Source organism: Lepidochelys olivacea, assembly GCF_965140295.1.
Source record: "Lepidochelys olivacea isolate rLepOli2 genome assembly, chromosome: 26".
Taxonomy (NCBI): Eukaryota; Metazoa; Chordata; order Testudines; family Cheloniidae; genus Lepidochelys; species Lepidochelys olivacea.
Genome location: NC_140436.1, coordinates 16163791 through 16181985, shown reverse-complemented (window position 1 = coordinate 16181985; position 18195 = coordinate 16163791). Strand labels below are relative to the sequence as shown.

The 18195-nt window shown below is 50.3% G+C and overlaps 1 protein-coding gene across 9 annotated transcripts in view; it reads right to left on the bottom strand.

The window, feature by feature from the left end:
• Positions 1–18195, bottom strand: part of OGDH (oxoglutarate dehydrogenase) — a 135118-nt gene that overhangs the window by 30053 nt on the left and 86870 nt on the right. For all 9 annotated transcript variants that reach the window (XM_084615256.1, XM_084615254.1, XM_084615258.1 and 6 more), the window contains 3 exons: positions 12659–12805; positions 11647–11737; positions 3290–3469 (listed from right to left, as the gene is read on the bottom strand). In XM_084615256.1, coding sequence (XP_084471382.1) covers positions 3290–3469; positions 11647–11737; positions 12659–12805 — 418 coding nt within the window. The remainder of the gene's footprint in view (positions 1–3289; positions 3470–11646; positions 11738–12658; positions 12806–18195) is intronic.

Here is an 18195-nt window from a genome sequence, read left to right as displayed (position 1 = left end):
ACAGACCTCATCCCTCTCAGATTTTAGAAGGCACTTCAGATTCTTAAACCTTGGGTTGAGTGCTGTAGCTATTTTTATAAATCTCACATTGGTACCTTCTTTGCCTTTTGTCAAATCTGCTGTGAAAGTAAGTGTTCTTAAAATGAACATGTGCTGGGTCATCATCTGAGACTGCTATGACATGAAACATGGCAGAATACAGGTAAATCAGAACAGGAGACATACAATTCTCCCCCCAAGGAGTTCAGCCACAAAATTAATTAATGCACTATTTTTTTTAACAAGCATCATCAGCATGGAAGCATGTCCTCTGGAATGGTGGCTGAGGAATGAAGGAGCATACGAACGTTTAACATATCTGACACGTAAATACCTTGCAACACCGGCTATAAAAGTGCCATGCGAATGCCTGTTCTCATCTTCAGGTGACACTGTAAACAAGAAGCGGGCAGCATTATCTCCTGCAAATTTTAACCCAACTTGTTTGTCTGAGCGAGTGGACTGGTAGGCTCCTAAGTTTTACATTGTTTTGTTTTTGAATGCAGTTATTTTTTGGTACATAATTCTACATTTGTAAGTTCAACTTTCATGATAAAGAGATTGCACTACAGTACTTGTATTAGGTGAATTGAAAAATACTATTTCTTTTGTTTTTTACAGTACAAATATTTGTAATCAAAAATAAACAAAGTGAACACTGTATACTTTGTATTCTGTGTTGTAATTGAAATCAATATATTTGAAAACATAGAAAACATCCAAAAATATTTAATAAATTTCAATTGGTATTCTATTGTTTAACAGTGCGATTAATTGTGATTAATTTTTTTAATCATGATTTTTTTGAGTTAATTGCGTGAGTTAACCGCGATTAATTTACAGCCCTAGTTAAAACGTGATTCTTGGAATTAAAGGCAATCAGTGGATTATGCCGATTAACTTATCAACTGAGTATTACACTGGAACCAGTTCCAGTGGTGGATGAAGTTTACTGAGCACCAACCAGTGCCCATCTCACTTCTCCAGCTTTTGGAAAAAGGGAATATCCTAAATGAAAATTAAGTGGTTTCTTTTGATTTTACTGATAACAGACTTCCCTCCCAAGTGTGGGCTGAAAAAATTCATGCGCATAGAGAAAGGATGTGCATTTCACAAGCCACTTCAAACGTTAGTGAGGACACTTCAGGTGCAGCCATTAAAATGGGAATTCCACCAGTATCTGTGTGAGGCTTCTGCCTAATCACACTAGACGTGGATTGCTGTCTACAGATGTTGCCGTACCAGAGGACAGTGTTTGTCTTGGTATATTCTCCGTCCTCCCACAAAGGACCAGGGTTATTTTTGATCTCATTGGAGCTACCCGTATACCTCTCCCACGGTATTGGATACGTTTGTTATAAGCCAGACACTGAAGCTGCTTACAACAGCCCATTTTTTGTGGCTTGTTCTTTCATATTAGGGTACATGTTGAAGGACACAGCTGTTCTCTCTCAAGGAATGGATCCTCTGGTCCCCACTACCTATTCCAAGCCAACGACATATCTCAGGATCACAGTGATCCTCAATTTACATTCAGTTCCTTCAGTTTGGTCAGATTTATCTGGGGAGGGAGAGTTTGTTTATAGTAGTTTTCTATAAGAGAAAGTGACCCCCTGCTGCACAACATGCCTCCAGACATTCAACTCCTGGCTATGCTGAAGTCAGTGGCAAAACTCCCACCAACTGCTATGGAGCCAGGACGTGACCCATACAGTCTCACACCTGGTTACTTGTCCCAGCGATCTCCTACTGCAAGAGGGACCTCCCTCCCCATCCCCTGATGCCTTAGTCCGCATCATTGCGGCCTGACTCTCACATTACTCCCTCTTGAGGTTTCTTAATGTTATTTCTTTGCTGGTGGGGTTTGCAGTTCCAGGGTGGGTCTGGTTGTTAACCACTCTTTCAGAATGGATCTAACCCTGATCTCACTGACGACACTCATGGGTCCATTCACTGGGGCTTTCCATTACCCCACTTTACAATATGCCTTAAGACATTGTCCAGACCCTAAAAGAGTGTCCCTATACAAGGGCATCTGAACTAAATGAGGCACTTGATCGAATTCACCGAAACAAACAGATTCTCCATCCTCTTCCTCCACTACTTTTTTTTAAAAGAAAAGGAGTACTTGTGGCACCTTAGAGACTAACAAATAAATAAATTTGTTAGTCTCTAAGGTGCCACAAGTACTCCTTTTCTTTTTGCGAATACAGACTAACATGGCTGCTACTCTGAAACCTGTACATTTTGTTAGTAGACCAAAGTGAAGAAGAGTCTGCGATGATTCCACAAAAGCCCCATCTCTTATTACTCATGGGCCAGTCACTCACCTGGTGTCTTTTTACAGGGGAACCTGGCTGGTAAATTGCCAGGATCATTCTATTTTTCTTTTTGAGGATCTGCACCACAGATATTTTTCTCCAACCCTTTCTGCTGTTCTGTTTCTCTCCAGTCTCTGCTGTTCTCAGTGACTTCCAGAGTAACTGCCAGTGGTTCTGAGTCTGAGTGAATCCCCTTTGCATCACCTAGACATGGCCATGCCTAGATCTGTAACCCACCACCACAGCCACCAAATACTGGCTTATCCCTTTCCAGCAAGTTATACAAAGCTTAATTGTGGCATGCTCTCAACCTTCTGCCATCTCAACAACGTCAATACCCCTCCCATTCCCAGCCCCGGCCCCTCCAAGAATACCGCCCCGGCCTCCAGCTGCTGCTGAGTAGCAGCACAGCACGAGGACCAAGCTGATTTTTTTTTTTTTAAAATGGCCACCGATTTGGGGTGCCTTGGTTCTCAGATGCCCCAGTTGCAATACCCTGAGCCCCATTTTCAGAGGTGCTGAACACCCATCCCTTCCCCTGACTTGAACTGGAGATTCGTGCGTCCACCGTTTCTAACAATCTGGCCTCCCACTCCAAGCCACCCAAATCAGAGAATACGTTTTGGCTGAGCTGCTACTTCCGCTGCTCGCTATGGCTTGGTTAAGTTGGAGCAGGACAGAAGCAGCACGGTTCTGACGGTTGATGGAGCAATAAAACAGGAGAGGGTGCTTTACATGGGACCAGAACTCTTCCTGTGGCAGACAGCATTCCAGATCTCTGGGGAAATTCAGACTGAAACAAACCACATGGATTTCCTTGGCTAATCTGGCTCCCTCATGGAGCAGTTTGCCTCCCTTCGGTCAACTACAAGTCAAGTCTGAATAAACTTATAACAGACACTGGATCAGAGGTATTCGGTGCCCTTTACCTTCTTTCCTTTAGTGTCCCCACAATAAAACTGCTCTGCCTTCGTCTTGCCCATAACCACTGGATCTGCAGCCTCCAAGTGAGATGGGTTTGCCACCAAGGAGAGGGTGATGTTCCTCTCAGTGACGCGGTTAATCCTCCGGTGGTACATTCCCAAGTGGTACTTCACGTCTCCCGAGCCCTGGAGAGAAAGAGCAGGGCCAAGAAAGGAGCGTGGGTGGCAGAGCTTGGGGAGATTGAGAGCAGGAGTCCCTGATGCCTCCCGTCATTCACAGACTCACAGCATGGGTACGCGGCATCTGCTAGTGCTGCGTGGAGTATATAAGGGCCATGAATTTGGAGCTCTTCAGCTAGAGCTGCAATTACCAGAAACATGGAGCCCACAGAGCATGTGCATTTGCTGATATCGGAGAGTAAGAGCAGCACAGAGATGGCCCAAATATTGGCCACAAAGGTGAAAATCGTTTATATGGTTTAAGCACCCAATCCTGCTCCCACTGACGCCAGGGCAGGGTTCTTGCTTGGGTTCCTACTAGCTTTAAGCATCCAAGTTCAACAACATGGGTCCTGGTCACCAGCTGTATTCTGTGCACCTCTGACAAGCGTTTGGCCTCATGTATACCCTGGAGATGGGAGAACAGCCAGGAGGTAGAAGCACTGAGGAAAGGAAAGGAGGCAAGGACTGGTTGGGAGGCAGGTGCATGGGGTCTGGAGAGGGCAAGGGAGGTGGATGGGGCAGGGGAGAGGAGAGGAGAGAAGGAAGCAGGGTCTGGAAGAGGGAGATCAAGAAGAAGTGGGAATAAAGTTGGGGATGGGTCCTGCTTTGAGCAGGGGGTTGGACTAGATGACCTCCTGAGGTCCCTTCCAACCCTGACAGACTATGAAACTCACTAGGTGGGAGAAATATTGGGACCGGTGAAGTAAAATTGTGTAAGTGTAAGAAGGGGCACAAATATACACAAGCTTCCCCTTCCCCCCAAAAAGACAGTTACCTTTCCGTAACTGGTGTTCTTCGAGATGTGTTGCTCATGTCCATTCCACAATAGGTGTGTGTGCTTGCCATGTGCACTGGTGCCGTAAGTTTTTCCATTAGCAGTAGTCATAAGGGATCATCCCTAGTGAGTGTGGTGCCGCCATGGTGCAGTACAAGGGGCTCTGCGTGCTCCCCCCACCCTCAGTTCCTTCTTGCCAGACAACTCTGACAGAGGGGAAGGAGGGCGGGATGTGGAATGGACATGAGCGACACATCTCGAAGAACAACAGTTACGGAACTGTCTTTTCTTTGAGTGATTGCTCACGTGCATTCCACAATAGGCGATTCCAAGCTATATCTGTTGGAGGTGGGTAGCAGTTCACAGACACTCAGGACGAAGCAATGCCCTGCCAAACCCAGTGTCCTCTCTGGTTTGGGAGATGATTGCATAATGCGAGGTGAAATTGTGAACCAATGATCATGTGGCCATCCTACAGATGTCCTGAATAGGGTCGTGGGCCAGTAAGGCAGCCAACGAGGCTCACACCCTAGTCGAGTGTGCCCTCACAATCGGTGGCGGGGGAACTCCCGCCAGGTCATAACAAGTACAGATACACGAGCAGCCGAATGGAGATCGGCTGGCCTCTTATGTGTTCGGCCGAGGCAATGAACTGTTGTGAGCACTTCCTGAACGGTTTCATACATGCCAGGTATAAGGCCAGAGCCTGTCCCACATCCAGCATGTGGAGGCAGCACACCTCGCTGGACACATGGGGTTTGGGACAGAGCACCGGCAGGAAAATGTCTTGGCCCATATGGTAGGCAGAGACCACCTTAGGGAGGAATGAAGGATGTGGTCGGAGCTGGACCTTATCCTTATGGAACACCGTGTATGGGGGTTCGGAGGTCAGTGCCTGGAGCTCCAAGACCCTCCCAGTGGACCTGATCGCCACCAGGAAGGCTACTTTCTAAGAGAGGTGTAACCAGGAGCATGTAGCTAGCGGTTCAAATGGAGGTCCAGTTAACCTGGCCAGCACCAAGTTCGGGTCCCACTGTGGGACTGGGGGCCTAACATACGGGAAGAGGTGATCCAAACCCTTAAAGCAGGGGTGGCCAACTTGAGCCTGAGAAGGAACCAGAATTTACCAATGTATGTTGCCAAAGAGCCACAGTAACATGTCAGCAGCCCCCCATCAGCTCCCCCTCCTTCACCACACCTCCTGATCAGCTGTTTCGTGGCGTGCAGGAGGCTCCACGAGGGAGGGGGGAGGAGCGAGGGCATGGCAGGCTCAAGGGAGGGCGCGGGAAGCGGTGGAGTGGGGGTAGAGCACATTGGGAAGTTGGTGCCTGTAGCTCCAGCCCCAGAGTCGGTGCCTATGCAGGAAGCCGCATATCAACTTCTGAAGAGCCGCATGTGGCTCTGGAGCCACAGGTTGGCCATCCCTGCCTTAAGGAATTGGCCAGTAATGGCATGAGAGAATATCGTGTGAACCTGTACTGGCGGGTGGAAGGCCGATATGGCTGCCAAGTGCACCTTGAAGAACAAGAGCGCTAGGCCCAGGGCTCTAAGATGAAGGAGGTAGTCTAGTATAAGCTGGATCAGAGCAGCCACAGGCAAGAAGCCCCGATCAGCAGCCCACCGGGAAAACCGAGACCATTTTGCCAGGTAGGCCTGATGAATGGAGGGCCGCCTGCTCTCCAGGAGGATGCGCTGAACCCCTTCCGAGCAAGTCCTCTCCCCCCAACCTAACCACTGAGCAGCCATGCCGTGAGGTGGAGTGCTGCTAGTTTGGGGTGGAGGAGATGACCTTGGTCCTGGAAGAGCAGGTCCCAGGAGAGCAGGTCCGAGAGCTGGTGCCAACGGCTACGGCGGGGCGACTGCCAGGTTTGTGAGAGTCCCGTACCAATGTTGCCTGTGCCATGCCGGGGCGAACAGGAGGACCTGGGCCCTGTCTGTTTTTATCTTTTCCAAGACCTTGCCGATCACTGGAAATGGGGGAAAGGCATAGAACAGCTGGCCTGACTAGGACAGAAGGAAGGTGTCGGAGATTGCGCCCATGCCCAACCCTCCCCTGAAGCAGAAGCGGGGACACTGGTGGTTCTGCCAGGTTGCGAACAGGTTCACTTGGGGAGTGCCCCATGTTTGGAAAATCCTGTGCACCACCTCTGGGTGAAGTGACCATTTGTGCTGAGAGGAGAAGTCCTGGCTCAGCCGATCCGCCCGAGAGTTCCGGATGCCCAGTAAGTGGTGGGCTTCCAGGTAAACATAAAAAAGGAGTACTTGTGGCACCTTAGAGACTAACCAATTTATTTGAGCATGAGCATCCGATGAAGTGAGCTGTAGCTCACGAAAGCTCATGCTCAAATAAATTGGTTAGTCTCTAAGGTGCCACAAGTACTCCTTTTCTTTTTGCGAATACAGACTAAACACGGCTGTTACGCTGAAACAGGTAAACATAGTGGGCTATGCAGAAGTCCCACAGCCTGAGGGCTTCCTGGCAGAGGGCTGAGGAACGGGCCCTGCCTTGCCTGTTGATGTAGAACATCGAGGCCGTATTGTCCGTGAGAACCTTGACCACTCTGCCCTCCAGGTGCGAGCGGAAGGCCACACACGTCGGACAAACTGCCCTGAGCTCTTTGACATTTGTGTGCAGGGCAAGGTCCTGCGTGGAACACAGATCTTGGGTCTAGAGGTTTCCCACATGGGCGCCCCACCCCAGGTCCGACGCATCGGACACTAATTCCAGTCGGGAATCAGCCCATGAACGGGACCTCTTGGAGCATGTTCCCCGGGGAGGACCACCAGCCTAGGGAGGCTATCACTGGTTTGGGCACAGTGAGGACTTTGTCCATCCTGTCTCTGGACTGGGAGAATACCGAGGCCAACTAGAGCTGGAGGGCCACATCCTGAGTCTGGGGTGATGAACCGTATGCGTACACACTGACATATGACCCAGGAGTTGGAGGCATGCTCTGGCTGTCGTCACGGGGAACCTTGTGATTGCACTGATGAGCTCCCTTAGGGTTTCAAATCTGTCTTGTGGGAGGGAGGCTCTGGCTGACGTGTCCAGAATTGCCCCAATGAACTCTATGCACTGCACCGGAACCAACGTGAACTTGGTGTCGTTTACCAACAGCCCCAGTGTGGTGCATGTGGGCAGGAGGAGTGCTACGTGATCCTGTACCTGTGACCTGGAGCTGCCCCTGACCAGTCAGTCGTCGAGGTAGGGGAAGATCTGGACACCCCCGACGTCTGAGGTAGGCCACTACCACAGACATACACTTTGTGAAGACCCTGATCCGATAGGCCAAACGGGAGGACAGTGAACTGATAGTGTTCCTGCCCAACTTGGAAGCGGAGGAAATACCTGTGTCCCTCGAATATATGAATGTGGAAGTATGCGTCCTGTAGATCGAGGGCGGTGATGATGGAGGCCAGAGAGACCATCTGAAACTTGAGCTTTACCATGTACTAGTTCAGGCCTCACAGGTTCAGGATGGGCCTGAGGCCCCCTTTGGCCTTCGGGATAAGGAAATAACAGGAGTAGAACCCCTTGCGTCTGAACTCCGCTGGCACCACCTCCACCGCTCCTAAGCCAAGGAGCTGCCTCACCACCTGTTCAAGTAGACTCTTGTGAGAGGGGTCCCTGAAGAGGGATGGGGAGGGAAGGTGCATGGGGTAGAAATAAACTGGAGGGTATAGCCCCGGGAGACGGTGTTGAGGACCCATCGGTCTGAGGTCAGCTGAGACCACTCAGAGAAAAAAGCACACAACTGGTTGGAGAAGGGAAGTTTTATTCCGGGTGGATCCCTGGTATGAACTGGTAAGTCACCCCCGGGTGTCCTGTCAAAACTGGCGCTTCCCCACTTGTTTGCCCTTAGAGGGCCCAGGCCGGGATTGCCTTTGTGGGTGCTCTTTATAGTCCCTTGATTTTTTATAAGGGGGCTCATATCTGGAGTGGGTGGCCTGACTGGGAGCCTGCTTCGGTTTGAACTTGGTCCTGGCCGGGGCCGGGACATAGAGGCTGAGGGTCTTTAATGTTGTTCTGGAGTCCTTCAGACCGTGTAACTTCAAGTCTGTTTGTTCCGCAAAAAGGGCCTTGCCATCGAATGGAAGGTCCTATAAGGAGTTCTGTGCCTCGCTGGACAACCCAGACAGCAGGAGCCACGATGCTCTTCTCATGGAAACTGCGGCGGCCATAGACCGTGCAGCCATATCTGCGGCGTCCGAGGCTGCCTGAAGGACTGCCCTGGAGGCAGCCGTGCCCTCCTCGACCAGGGCCTTGAACTCCTTACCACGCTCCTGGAGGGAGTCTGCAAATTTGGGCATAAAGCTCCACAAATTGAAATAGTATCTACCCAGCAGGGCTTGGTGGTCCGCCACCCTCAGTTGGAAGCTCAAGGATGAATAAACTTTTCTACCGAATAGATCTAGTCTCCTTGAGTCCTTATTTTTAGGAGTAATAGCAGGTTGACCTTGCTGCTCCCCATGGTTGACTGACTCAAGTTGGGGGCAGGTGGGTGTATAGGTATTCATGCCCCTTGGCAGGCACAAAATACTTTTGTTCTGCCCTCTTAGAGATGGGGGGCAAGGAAGCCGGGGTTCGCCACAAGGTGTTCAAGATCTTTGCCACTCCTTCATGAAGTGGGAGAGCCACCCTGGCCGGAGCCGAAGCCAAGAGGATGTTGAACAGGGAGTCCGAGGGATTCCTCCACCTCCTCGGTTTGTAGGCTGAAGCTTGATGCTTTTCAACAGCTCTTGGTGGGCTTTTGTGTCCTCCTGTGGGATGGGAGCAGGAGGGGCTGTGATCACCTCATCTGGAGAGGAGGCGGCTGTGGATGCCGTACTCTGTGTCCCCACCGGTACCGCAGGTCCCACCACTTGGTCCCCTTCTGAGCACAGGAACGAGGATGAGCAACTGAGAGAGGGAGGCCGACGGTCTTTCCAAGGCTCCGGCCACCAAGTGAGCCACCACTGGGGGCTGCGTTGGGGCCCACTGGTATCATGGTGCCAGCCAGGGAGCCCGGTGCCAGTGCATCTGCTGTGGCACCAGTGAAGCAGACTGTCCAGCCTGACTAGCCTGACCCATCGACTGACGACTCCGAAGGGAGGCCGGGCTGGCGCACGATCGACCACTGTCCCGGGACTGGGATGAGTGGCGGCATCGGGAGTGATGCCAAACGCGAGGCAGTGATGCTGGCGTGGAGAAGCGGGAGTACCATCTGTAGCAGCTGCTCCGCGAACGGCTCTGATGGGTGGATCTGCAACGGCAGGGTGCAGGCGATTGGCCCCTGGGGCTGCGGGAGCAGTGCTGCGGCAGGGACCTCGAGCGAGATGAAGAGCGGGAACAGCATCGACATGTGTATCGCAAGGGGCTATGGTAGCTTCTTGGAGGTAACGACCTCTGGTGCCATCTGTCCCGGTCTTGCCAGGGTACGCTCTCTTTGTGAAGTCTACGTTCCCCCTCAAGGTGGAATGGTGCCTGGAACCCCTGCCGGTTGGTACCCAGCCAGACAACCTAGTGGAGGTCGACTGGGATCAGCGCAGACTGCGAACAGGGCAATCACTGAGCAGGGAACGGAGTCGGGAACCTTCCCTCGACTGTGAGTGGTACTGTCCAGGCGGTGACTGTGGGGGTCCGAGAGGTGGCTTGCCTCTGGACTGGGGAGCCAACGACAGCGGTGCTACTGGTACCGGTGGAGACAAAGTCTCGAGCCGCCTGCAGGTCCTCTGGCATGGAGGGCACCTGAACGTGGCCACTGGCATCCGGGGAAGTCGGCTTGGAGCAGGCTGGGCTACTCCGCTCAACTTGAGTCGGAGACCACAAGGCTGGTGGGGACTGAGAGCTGCCCAATGTGGGTCTAGTCTCTCCCCCAGTCCTGCTCCGGTGCCTTGGCAGATAAAACCTCTTCTTTGCCTTTTTAGAGTGTCCCATGGACAGGGAGCAGTGCCGACTGGTGGAGGGCACCGTTGGGTTGCCATGCACTGATGCCGCGGTGCTCGGTGCTGACTCGGAGCAGTGCAGCGGTGTCGGGGTCAGGGCAGACTCCATCAAAATGGTTTGGAGCCAAATGTCCTGCTCCTTCTTGGTCCGAGGTTTGAAAGATCTGCAAATCTTGCTGCGGATGGGTTTCCCCCAGACTGTAAATAGTTCGCCTGCGGATCACTCATGGGCATAGGCCGTTTGCAAGTGTCACACGACTTAAAGCCCGGGGCATGCGGCATGCCCCGACCCGGGCACACTTAACGAACTAACTAAAGCTACTTTTTGGTTTTGTTTTTAAACTACAGGCACTAACTATGAACTAACAGAGTCCAAGAAAGAAAGCTACAGCAGAGCTGAAGCAGAGCAGTTCTGAAGCACCTACACTGGCAGCAAGAAGAAACTGATGGTGGGGGAGTGTGCAGCGCCCCTTATACTGCGCCATGGTGGCACCACGCCAGGAGTCGCTAGGGGCACTCCCCTACGGGGTATTGCTAAGGGAAAATCTTCCCGCATTGGTGCATGTGTCAAGCACACACAACTATTGTGGAATGCACATCAGCAATCACTTGAAGAACAAGGAATTATTATAGCTGCTAGTGGCATGGCATGTGGCCAAAAATCAGAACATGCTATAGAGGGGAAGTGCTCCATAAGACTATCTCTCTACCAACATGTGGGCCACACTATGGAACAAAGGGGGAAGCCTGACCTAGAAGCTCATGATAGGATAGGGACATATCAGCCCATATTGTGCCAAGGAACAGTCACGTCTCTCTAATCCGCTAGCATATCTGACAGCAAGGCAGAGGCTACAGGAAAACCAAGATTCATAATTTGCTGGACTCTCAAGACTACTTTGAAGAGGCTACCAAGTCTCACAAGAAGCTATTAAGGTAGACAGAACAGTCATGGGGTAGAAGTACTATCTTGGCTTGGAAACTGGATCAACTGAGACAACACATTTAAAACAACATCTACCCTGCAGAATTCACTGCCACAAGGTATTGAGGCCACGAACTGAGCAGGACCAATAAATAACTAGTTATCCGTCTGGATAATGAGAACACCCAGCGATAATTCACAGGATAAGGAAAACAGAAGGGTTATGAACCTTCCTGGTTCAGGGCAAGCAAGTCAATAACTGACGAGGGTCAGGAACAGGCAGAGGTTTCCCACATGGACAGGTTATTCCAGAATTGCCCACTAAGGGGATTCTTGCACCTCCCTCTGATACAGCTGGTGCTGGCCACTGTCAGAGATGGGATACCAGGCTAGATGGGACCCTCGGTGACAGGGATTGCCAAGTGTAGTCTGCTGTCTGGAGAAAGAGCCCTGCTGCATATTGTACCTATACTCTCACGTGGCTGCTTGCTTAGACTCTACTCAAACCTCACTCACCTCATCAGCAGCCTCCAGCTTGGAATCGAACTGACAGAAGATCTGCTCCAACTCCTTCCTGATCACGTTGGCGAGAACATTCAGACGCCCTCTGTGAAATGAATGCCACAGTCAGCTACAGGTGGACAGCTCACCTTGCACTCTATGCTGCCTGTCTGGAGAGAGTGCTTCTCACCCCATGCTTCAAGCCAAGGCAAAGGACCCATTCCTCTTCCTATGTTACACCAAGAACAAGCAGTTTTACTCTTCCCCACGCCCTGACAAACTGGTACTGGTACCCTGCGCTCCTTCTGAAGAGGAAAGCAAGGTGGGTCACCTGGCAGCACCCTGTCTCATGAGGGGTTCTTTTCACAATACTGTGATTTACTCATGCTGGACTCAGGAAGAAACAGCCACATGAGATTCCCCTATGCTGGAAGCCACCTCAGAAAGACTGTTCTTTACACTTCCCAATTAATTTGGATCCAGACACCAGTTAAATCCGTGGTGCAAGGCCAGACCTTCTTCAAACGCAGGTCCAAATTGCCTAGTATTGTGCACCTGTGCAATGGGGCCTCAATATCCACAGGCAATCCCAGTCTCCTCTGCAGGAGATACAACACATATCCTAGATTAAGGACTCACTGGGGAAGCTATTATTCTGCAGATCCCCGCATGCAGTTATGCAGATAATAAACAAGGGCTTGCTGGGCATTTTGTTTAGAAAGCACAGTGTGTTCCCTGTAAATTAAGATACATTTCCTGCAGCCTTGTATAATGGGTGATGTTAGCTATGAATGGGTGATGCTAATGCCCAAGATGCATTTGAATCTCAGTTTGTTTATATCATTTTCAATCAAATTAAACTTAATCTTTGGAAAAACAGTCAGCTTATGCCAGGAGCAAGAGTTCTAGGGGAAGCCAGCTTCCCTTTAAACCTCAGCCCCGCCAACTGCCACCCGCCCGCATCTTTCTGACTTGCCAGCTGCTCCTGCCGCCAAAATATGGGGTGGGGAGATAAGGATCCTATTACCTGTGTGGCATCCCCATGATAACATAATCGACTCCATTCTCACTTGACTTGTCAATGATAGTCTTTAAGGCTGGAATAAGCACCTCGCAACCTTCCAAGCCAAAACGCTTCTCCGAAGACCATTTCCGATGGAGGAACTCCTCAAACCTGAAAGACAGAGTCAGACAGAAGTCAATGGTCAGGCTACAGCCTATTGCGTGGGCCAGAGAACCCACAGAGACATTAGTGGGGGAGTCACAGATGAATGATATAGGCTGACAGGTTTCAGAGTAACAGCCGTGTTAGTCTGTATTCGCAAAAAGAAAAGGAGTAATTGTGGCACCTTAGAGGCGAACTAAGTCTAACTTAGTCTCTAAGGTGCCACAAGTACTCATAGACTGACAGGTCACTTGTGCAAGTGATTCTTCTATGCACCATTGGCTGCATTATGCCTTTATAACTATTACTACTAGGATAGAACCCACTATATACAAAGTGCTAGCCACACCCAGTACAGTCCCTGCCCAACATTGGTCCTAATCTAAGAATGAAAGGAACATATGAAGGGCAAGAGAGAAGGATAAAATATACAATCGAAATATAGCCTTAAGTAAATGCAAGAATTCCCATGAGCAGCTGTGACGGTGCTGCCTGTGGTCACTCAATTAGGGTGAACTGCAAACAGAATGGGGCAAACAAACCACAAACTCTGGTGGATATTTCAATACTTAGATTTACCCAGCTAGCACAAAACAGCTTCTATAGCACCTCCCTGGGTACTCAGACGTTCAAATAATGCAGTTCCCTTAAAGTACCCAGCCTCAGGTCTCCATCCAGACACACATGTCAAACATAGGATGATAAATTCTGAAAATCTTATTTCATCATATAAAAGAAAAGGTTCTCCGGATCTCAAAGGACCAAGCCCCAGACTCAGGTCAAATAATAACTTAGATCTTACCCAAAATACACGCTTATAGTCAATTCTTGTTAACTAAACTAAAATGTATTTAAAAAGAAAAGAGAGAGTGTTGGTTAAAAGATCAATATACATACAATTCAATTCTTGAGGTTCAGATACAGAGCGGAGATGAGTTTGTAGTGGCCAAAAGTCCTTTTAGAAATAGTCCATAAGTTATAGTCCAATGGCCACATTCAGGGCGACTCCAGTCAGTGACTGGGGATCTCAATCCTTGTGGCTTAAGGTTTCCTCCTCTTGAAACCCAAAGCAGATTTGAGATGAAGAAGGATCGTGTCCTAAGGTTTTTATACATTTCCATCTTCCAAACATCATGGCAATTAGCACAGGATAATTTATCCATTAAACAGTTCAGATACAGGTTATCATAACCTTCAAACAGGCATAGACAATAATTCTATTTCACTCAAGTGTCTTCCTAAATGTTAATATTCCTCTTTTGATCTTTGAATCAAAGCTATAGCAATAGACAAGACATGTTTGCTTATATCACAAGACCTGAGCAAACATCTACCCTTCTATCTCTAACAATGCAGGCTTGCATTTCAAAGCTCTATTCATTTACATATCTTCCTAACCAATCTTTAAAGTTCGGCCAAGGGTCAGGTCAGTCTGTGAGTTAATTGTGGGAGGTTTAGATTGGATATTAGGAAAAACTTTTTCACGAGGAGGGTGGTGAAACACTGGAATGCGTTACCTAGGGAGGTGGTAGAATCTCCTTCCTTAGAGGTTTTTAAGGTCAGGCTTGACAAAGCCCTGGCTGGGATGATTTAACTGGGAATTGGTCCTGCTTTGAGCAGGGGGTTGGACTAGATGACCTTCTGGGGTCCCTTCCAACCCTGATATTCTATGATTCTAATTAACTCTTTCTGGCCCCGTCACCTTTCAATGAGATATTATATTACACTCATACAGTCACAGCAGCCAACAGCCAGCTGGCTGACAGGCAGAGGTAGGCTGGAGTGGTGGAAACCAAAAGGGGGTCAAGATTTCAAAATGGAAGGTTATAATCAAGAGCATCAAAAGCTGCAGAGGGGTGGCAGAAGAGGGTCCTGAGAAGCGGCTGCAAAGCGGGAACTTGGGAAGAGTGGATGCAGTGAATGGAATGGAGGCAAAGTCCAAGTGGGGGGGTTCCAGGAGTTAGAAGAAAGGCGCAGGGGGTAGTGATAGTGAATGGAGATGGGGGGGAAAGGGGGAGGAGGCAAAGGTAGGGAGCAATCAAAAACCTCTGTCCGTGACAGGAGAGAAGAAGGAAAGTGGGGGCTGGTGGAAGACTCAATCTTGCTGATCTCCTTGAAGGAGCCGAGAAGACCTTGAGCGGGGAGGGAAAAAGATGCAAGATGGGAGGCATTTCAGAAGGGAGGCAAAGGCTGAGTTTCTGTGAGCTGGAACTAGTGGGCAGTGATGAATAGCACTGTATGGCAAAGAGGAGGGTAGGATTGAAGGAAGAGTAACACACCCATAATGCAAAAAGAAAAGGAGTACTTGTGGCACCTTAGAGACTAACCAATTTATTTGAGCATGAGCTTTCGTGAGCTACAGCTCACTTCATCAAAGCTCCCCCTGGAAACATTTAGGAGCAGAGGAATCAGGGGACAGCAGAGCGAGGTTCCACAACAAAAACCAACAGAGGAAACATCTGAGAACAGCAAGGCCATCAAAGGCGTTGACGGTCTGGAGACCACAGAAAGCTTCGGGGTGTGGGGCAGGAGGTGATGTTGAAAGAGACGATATGGTGACCTGAGAGAAGGAACTTGGTGATGGGAGATTGGTGAGAGCAGTGCTCAGACAAGGTCGAGAGAGGAGCCATTGTGAGGAGTGTGGGAATTAATCCACGGTTAAGGTCAACAAGGAGGCAGTGGAAAAGAGATGGAAGGCCGAGGGGTCAAACAGGATGTCAGTGAGATAACAGAGGTCTCAGCGAATGAGGTTGCTAGAGATCAGACTCAATACAGAAAAAAAAACAAAAAACCAACAACGGTTACTCACCTTTTGTAACTGTTGTTCTTCGAGATGCGGTGCTCATATCTATTCCAGTTAGGTGTGTGCGCGCGCCGCGTACACGGCTGTCGGAAACTTTCCCCTAGGAGCTACCCGTCGGGCCGGCTGTGGAGCCCCCTGGAGTGGCACTGGGTATGGAGCTCTATATACAACCCTGCCGGCCCGACCCCCCCTTCAGTTCCTTCTTGCAGGATACTCCAACAGAGGGTAGGTGGGGGGAATGGAATAGATATAAGCAACACGTCTCGAAGAACAACAGTTACAAAAGGTGAGTAACCGTTTTTTCTTCGAGTGCTTGCTCATATCAATTCCAGTTAGGTGACTTCCAAGCCTTACCGAGGAGGTGGGGTCAGAGTCAAGGTATTGCCGATCAAAGTACCGCTCTGCTGAAGGCCACATCATTCCTAGATTGGTGGACGATGGCATAGTGCAACGTGAAAGTATGCACAGAAGAAGACCATGTCACAGCCCTGCAAATTTCCTGGAGAGGTATTTGGGCTAGAAAGGCTGCCGACAAGGCCTGAGCCCTCGTGGAGTGATGGCAGGCGGAGGAACCTTCGCCAAGTCATAACAGGCGCAGATACAAGCTGTGATCCAGGAGGAGATCCACTGGGAAGAGACTGGCAATCCCTTCATCCACTCTGCTATAGCAATGAACAACTGGGTTGTGTTTCGGAACAGCTTTGCTCGCTCAATATAAAAAGTGAGCATTCTCCTAACATCCAGTGAGTGCAGATGTAGTTCTTGAGGACTGTTGTGCGACTTTGGATAAAAGACTGGCTGGAAGATGTCCTGGCTAATATGGAAGTGGGACACCACCTTGGGAAGGAAAGCTGGGTGAGGTCTAAGTTGTACCTTATCTTTATGAAAGATCATGTACGGGGGCTCAGAGGTGAGGACCTGCAGCCCAGACACACGTCGTACCGAGGTGATAGCCACCAGAAAAGCTACTTTCCAAGAGAGGTAGAGGAGTGAGCAAGAAGCTAAAGGCTCAAAGGGAGGGACCATGAAGCGGGAGAAGACTACGTTAAGATCCCAGGCCAGGATGGGGGGCTTCATCGGGGGGGGGGGGGGGAATGTATCTTCTCCAGGCCTTTCAGAAAAGGCCTCATGATGGGGTGAGCGAACATCGAACGCCCAGAATTGCCTGGGTGAAAGGCTGAAATGGTTGCGAGGTGGACCTTGAGGGAACCAAACGCCAGACGCTGGTCCTTTAGGTACAGAAGATAGTCCAGGATACAAAGAATGGGAGCCTGGAGTGGGAACACCTGCCTTTGGGCACACCAGCTGGACAACCTCTTCCATTTCGCCCTGTATGTGGCACTAGTAGACAGCTTGCGGCTTTCCAGAACTACCTGCCTCATTGGATCCGAACAGGCGACCTCTGCCTGATTCAGCCACGGATTCTCCAGGCTGTGAGGTGGAGAGACTGAAGGTCTGGGTGAAGGAGGCGACTGCGGTCCTGTATAATAAGGTCGGGAATGAGAGGTATCCGTATCGGTGACTGGACCGACAAGTCCATGAGGGTGGGTTACCAGCACTGGCAAGGCTAGGCTAGGGCCACCAAAATGGACGTCCGCCTTGTCCCTGCGGATTTTGAGAAACACTTTGTGGATGAACGGGAATGGCAGGAAGGCATATAGCAGCTGCCTGGACCATGGAATCATGAACGCATCTATGACTGAGCCTGGGCTACGGCTCCTGAAGGAGCAAAAGGTTGGGGAATTCCTGTTGGCTCGTGTGGTGAACAGGTTGATTTGGGGAAACCCCCAACTGTGGAATACGGAGTGGATGATGTCTGGGCGAATCGACCACTCGTGTGAGGAAATGTCTGCTCAGGCCGTCTGCTAGCATGTTCTGAACACCCTGCAGGTATGAAGCCTGCAGAAGGATGGAGTAGGCTAGGCAAAATTCATACAGTAGGAGGGTTTCCTGACACAGAAGAGACAAGCAAGCTTTGCCTTGCTTCTTAATATAAAACATAGCTGCGGGGTTTCCCGTCAATACCGCAACGCAGTGGCCCTGCAAGCGAATCAGAAAAGCTGGTCAGGTGAGGCGGATTGCCCCGAGTTCTTTGACGTTGATATTCAGATCCACTTCCTCTACTTGCCATAGGCCCCAAGTTGTCAGGCTTCCCAGATGCGCTCCACAGCTCAACGCAGACGTGTCCGTGACTAAGGTCAAGGTGGGTTGGGGTGGGTGAAAAGGAACCCTGGCGACTATCGCGCGGGGATTCAGCCACCACCGTAGGGAATCGAGGGTGTGCCAAGGGATGGTCAGCACTGTGTCCAGACTGTCGTGGCTCAGGCAATACACAGACGCGAGTCACGCTTGCAAGGGTCTGAGTTGCAGCCGGGCGTGTTGAACCACATATGTGCAGGATGCCATATGGCCTAACAGCCTGAGACACTGCCTCGCCATTGTGGTAGGAAAGCTGCAAAGGTTGCCGATTATCTGCGAGAGGGCCAAGTGACACGTCCCTGGCAGGTACGTTCTTGAGTCGCATCCAGAACGGCTCCAATGAACTCTATCCTTTGAGTTGAGGTAAGCACTGATTTGCTGACATTGAGTATGATAC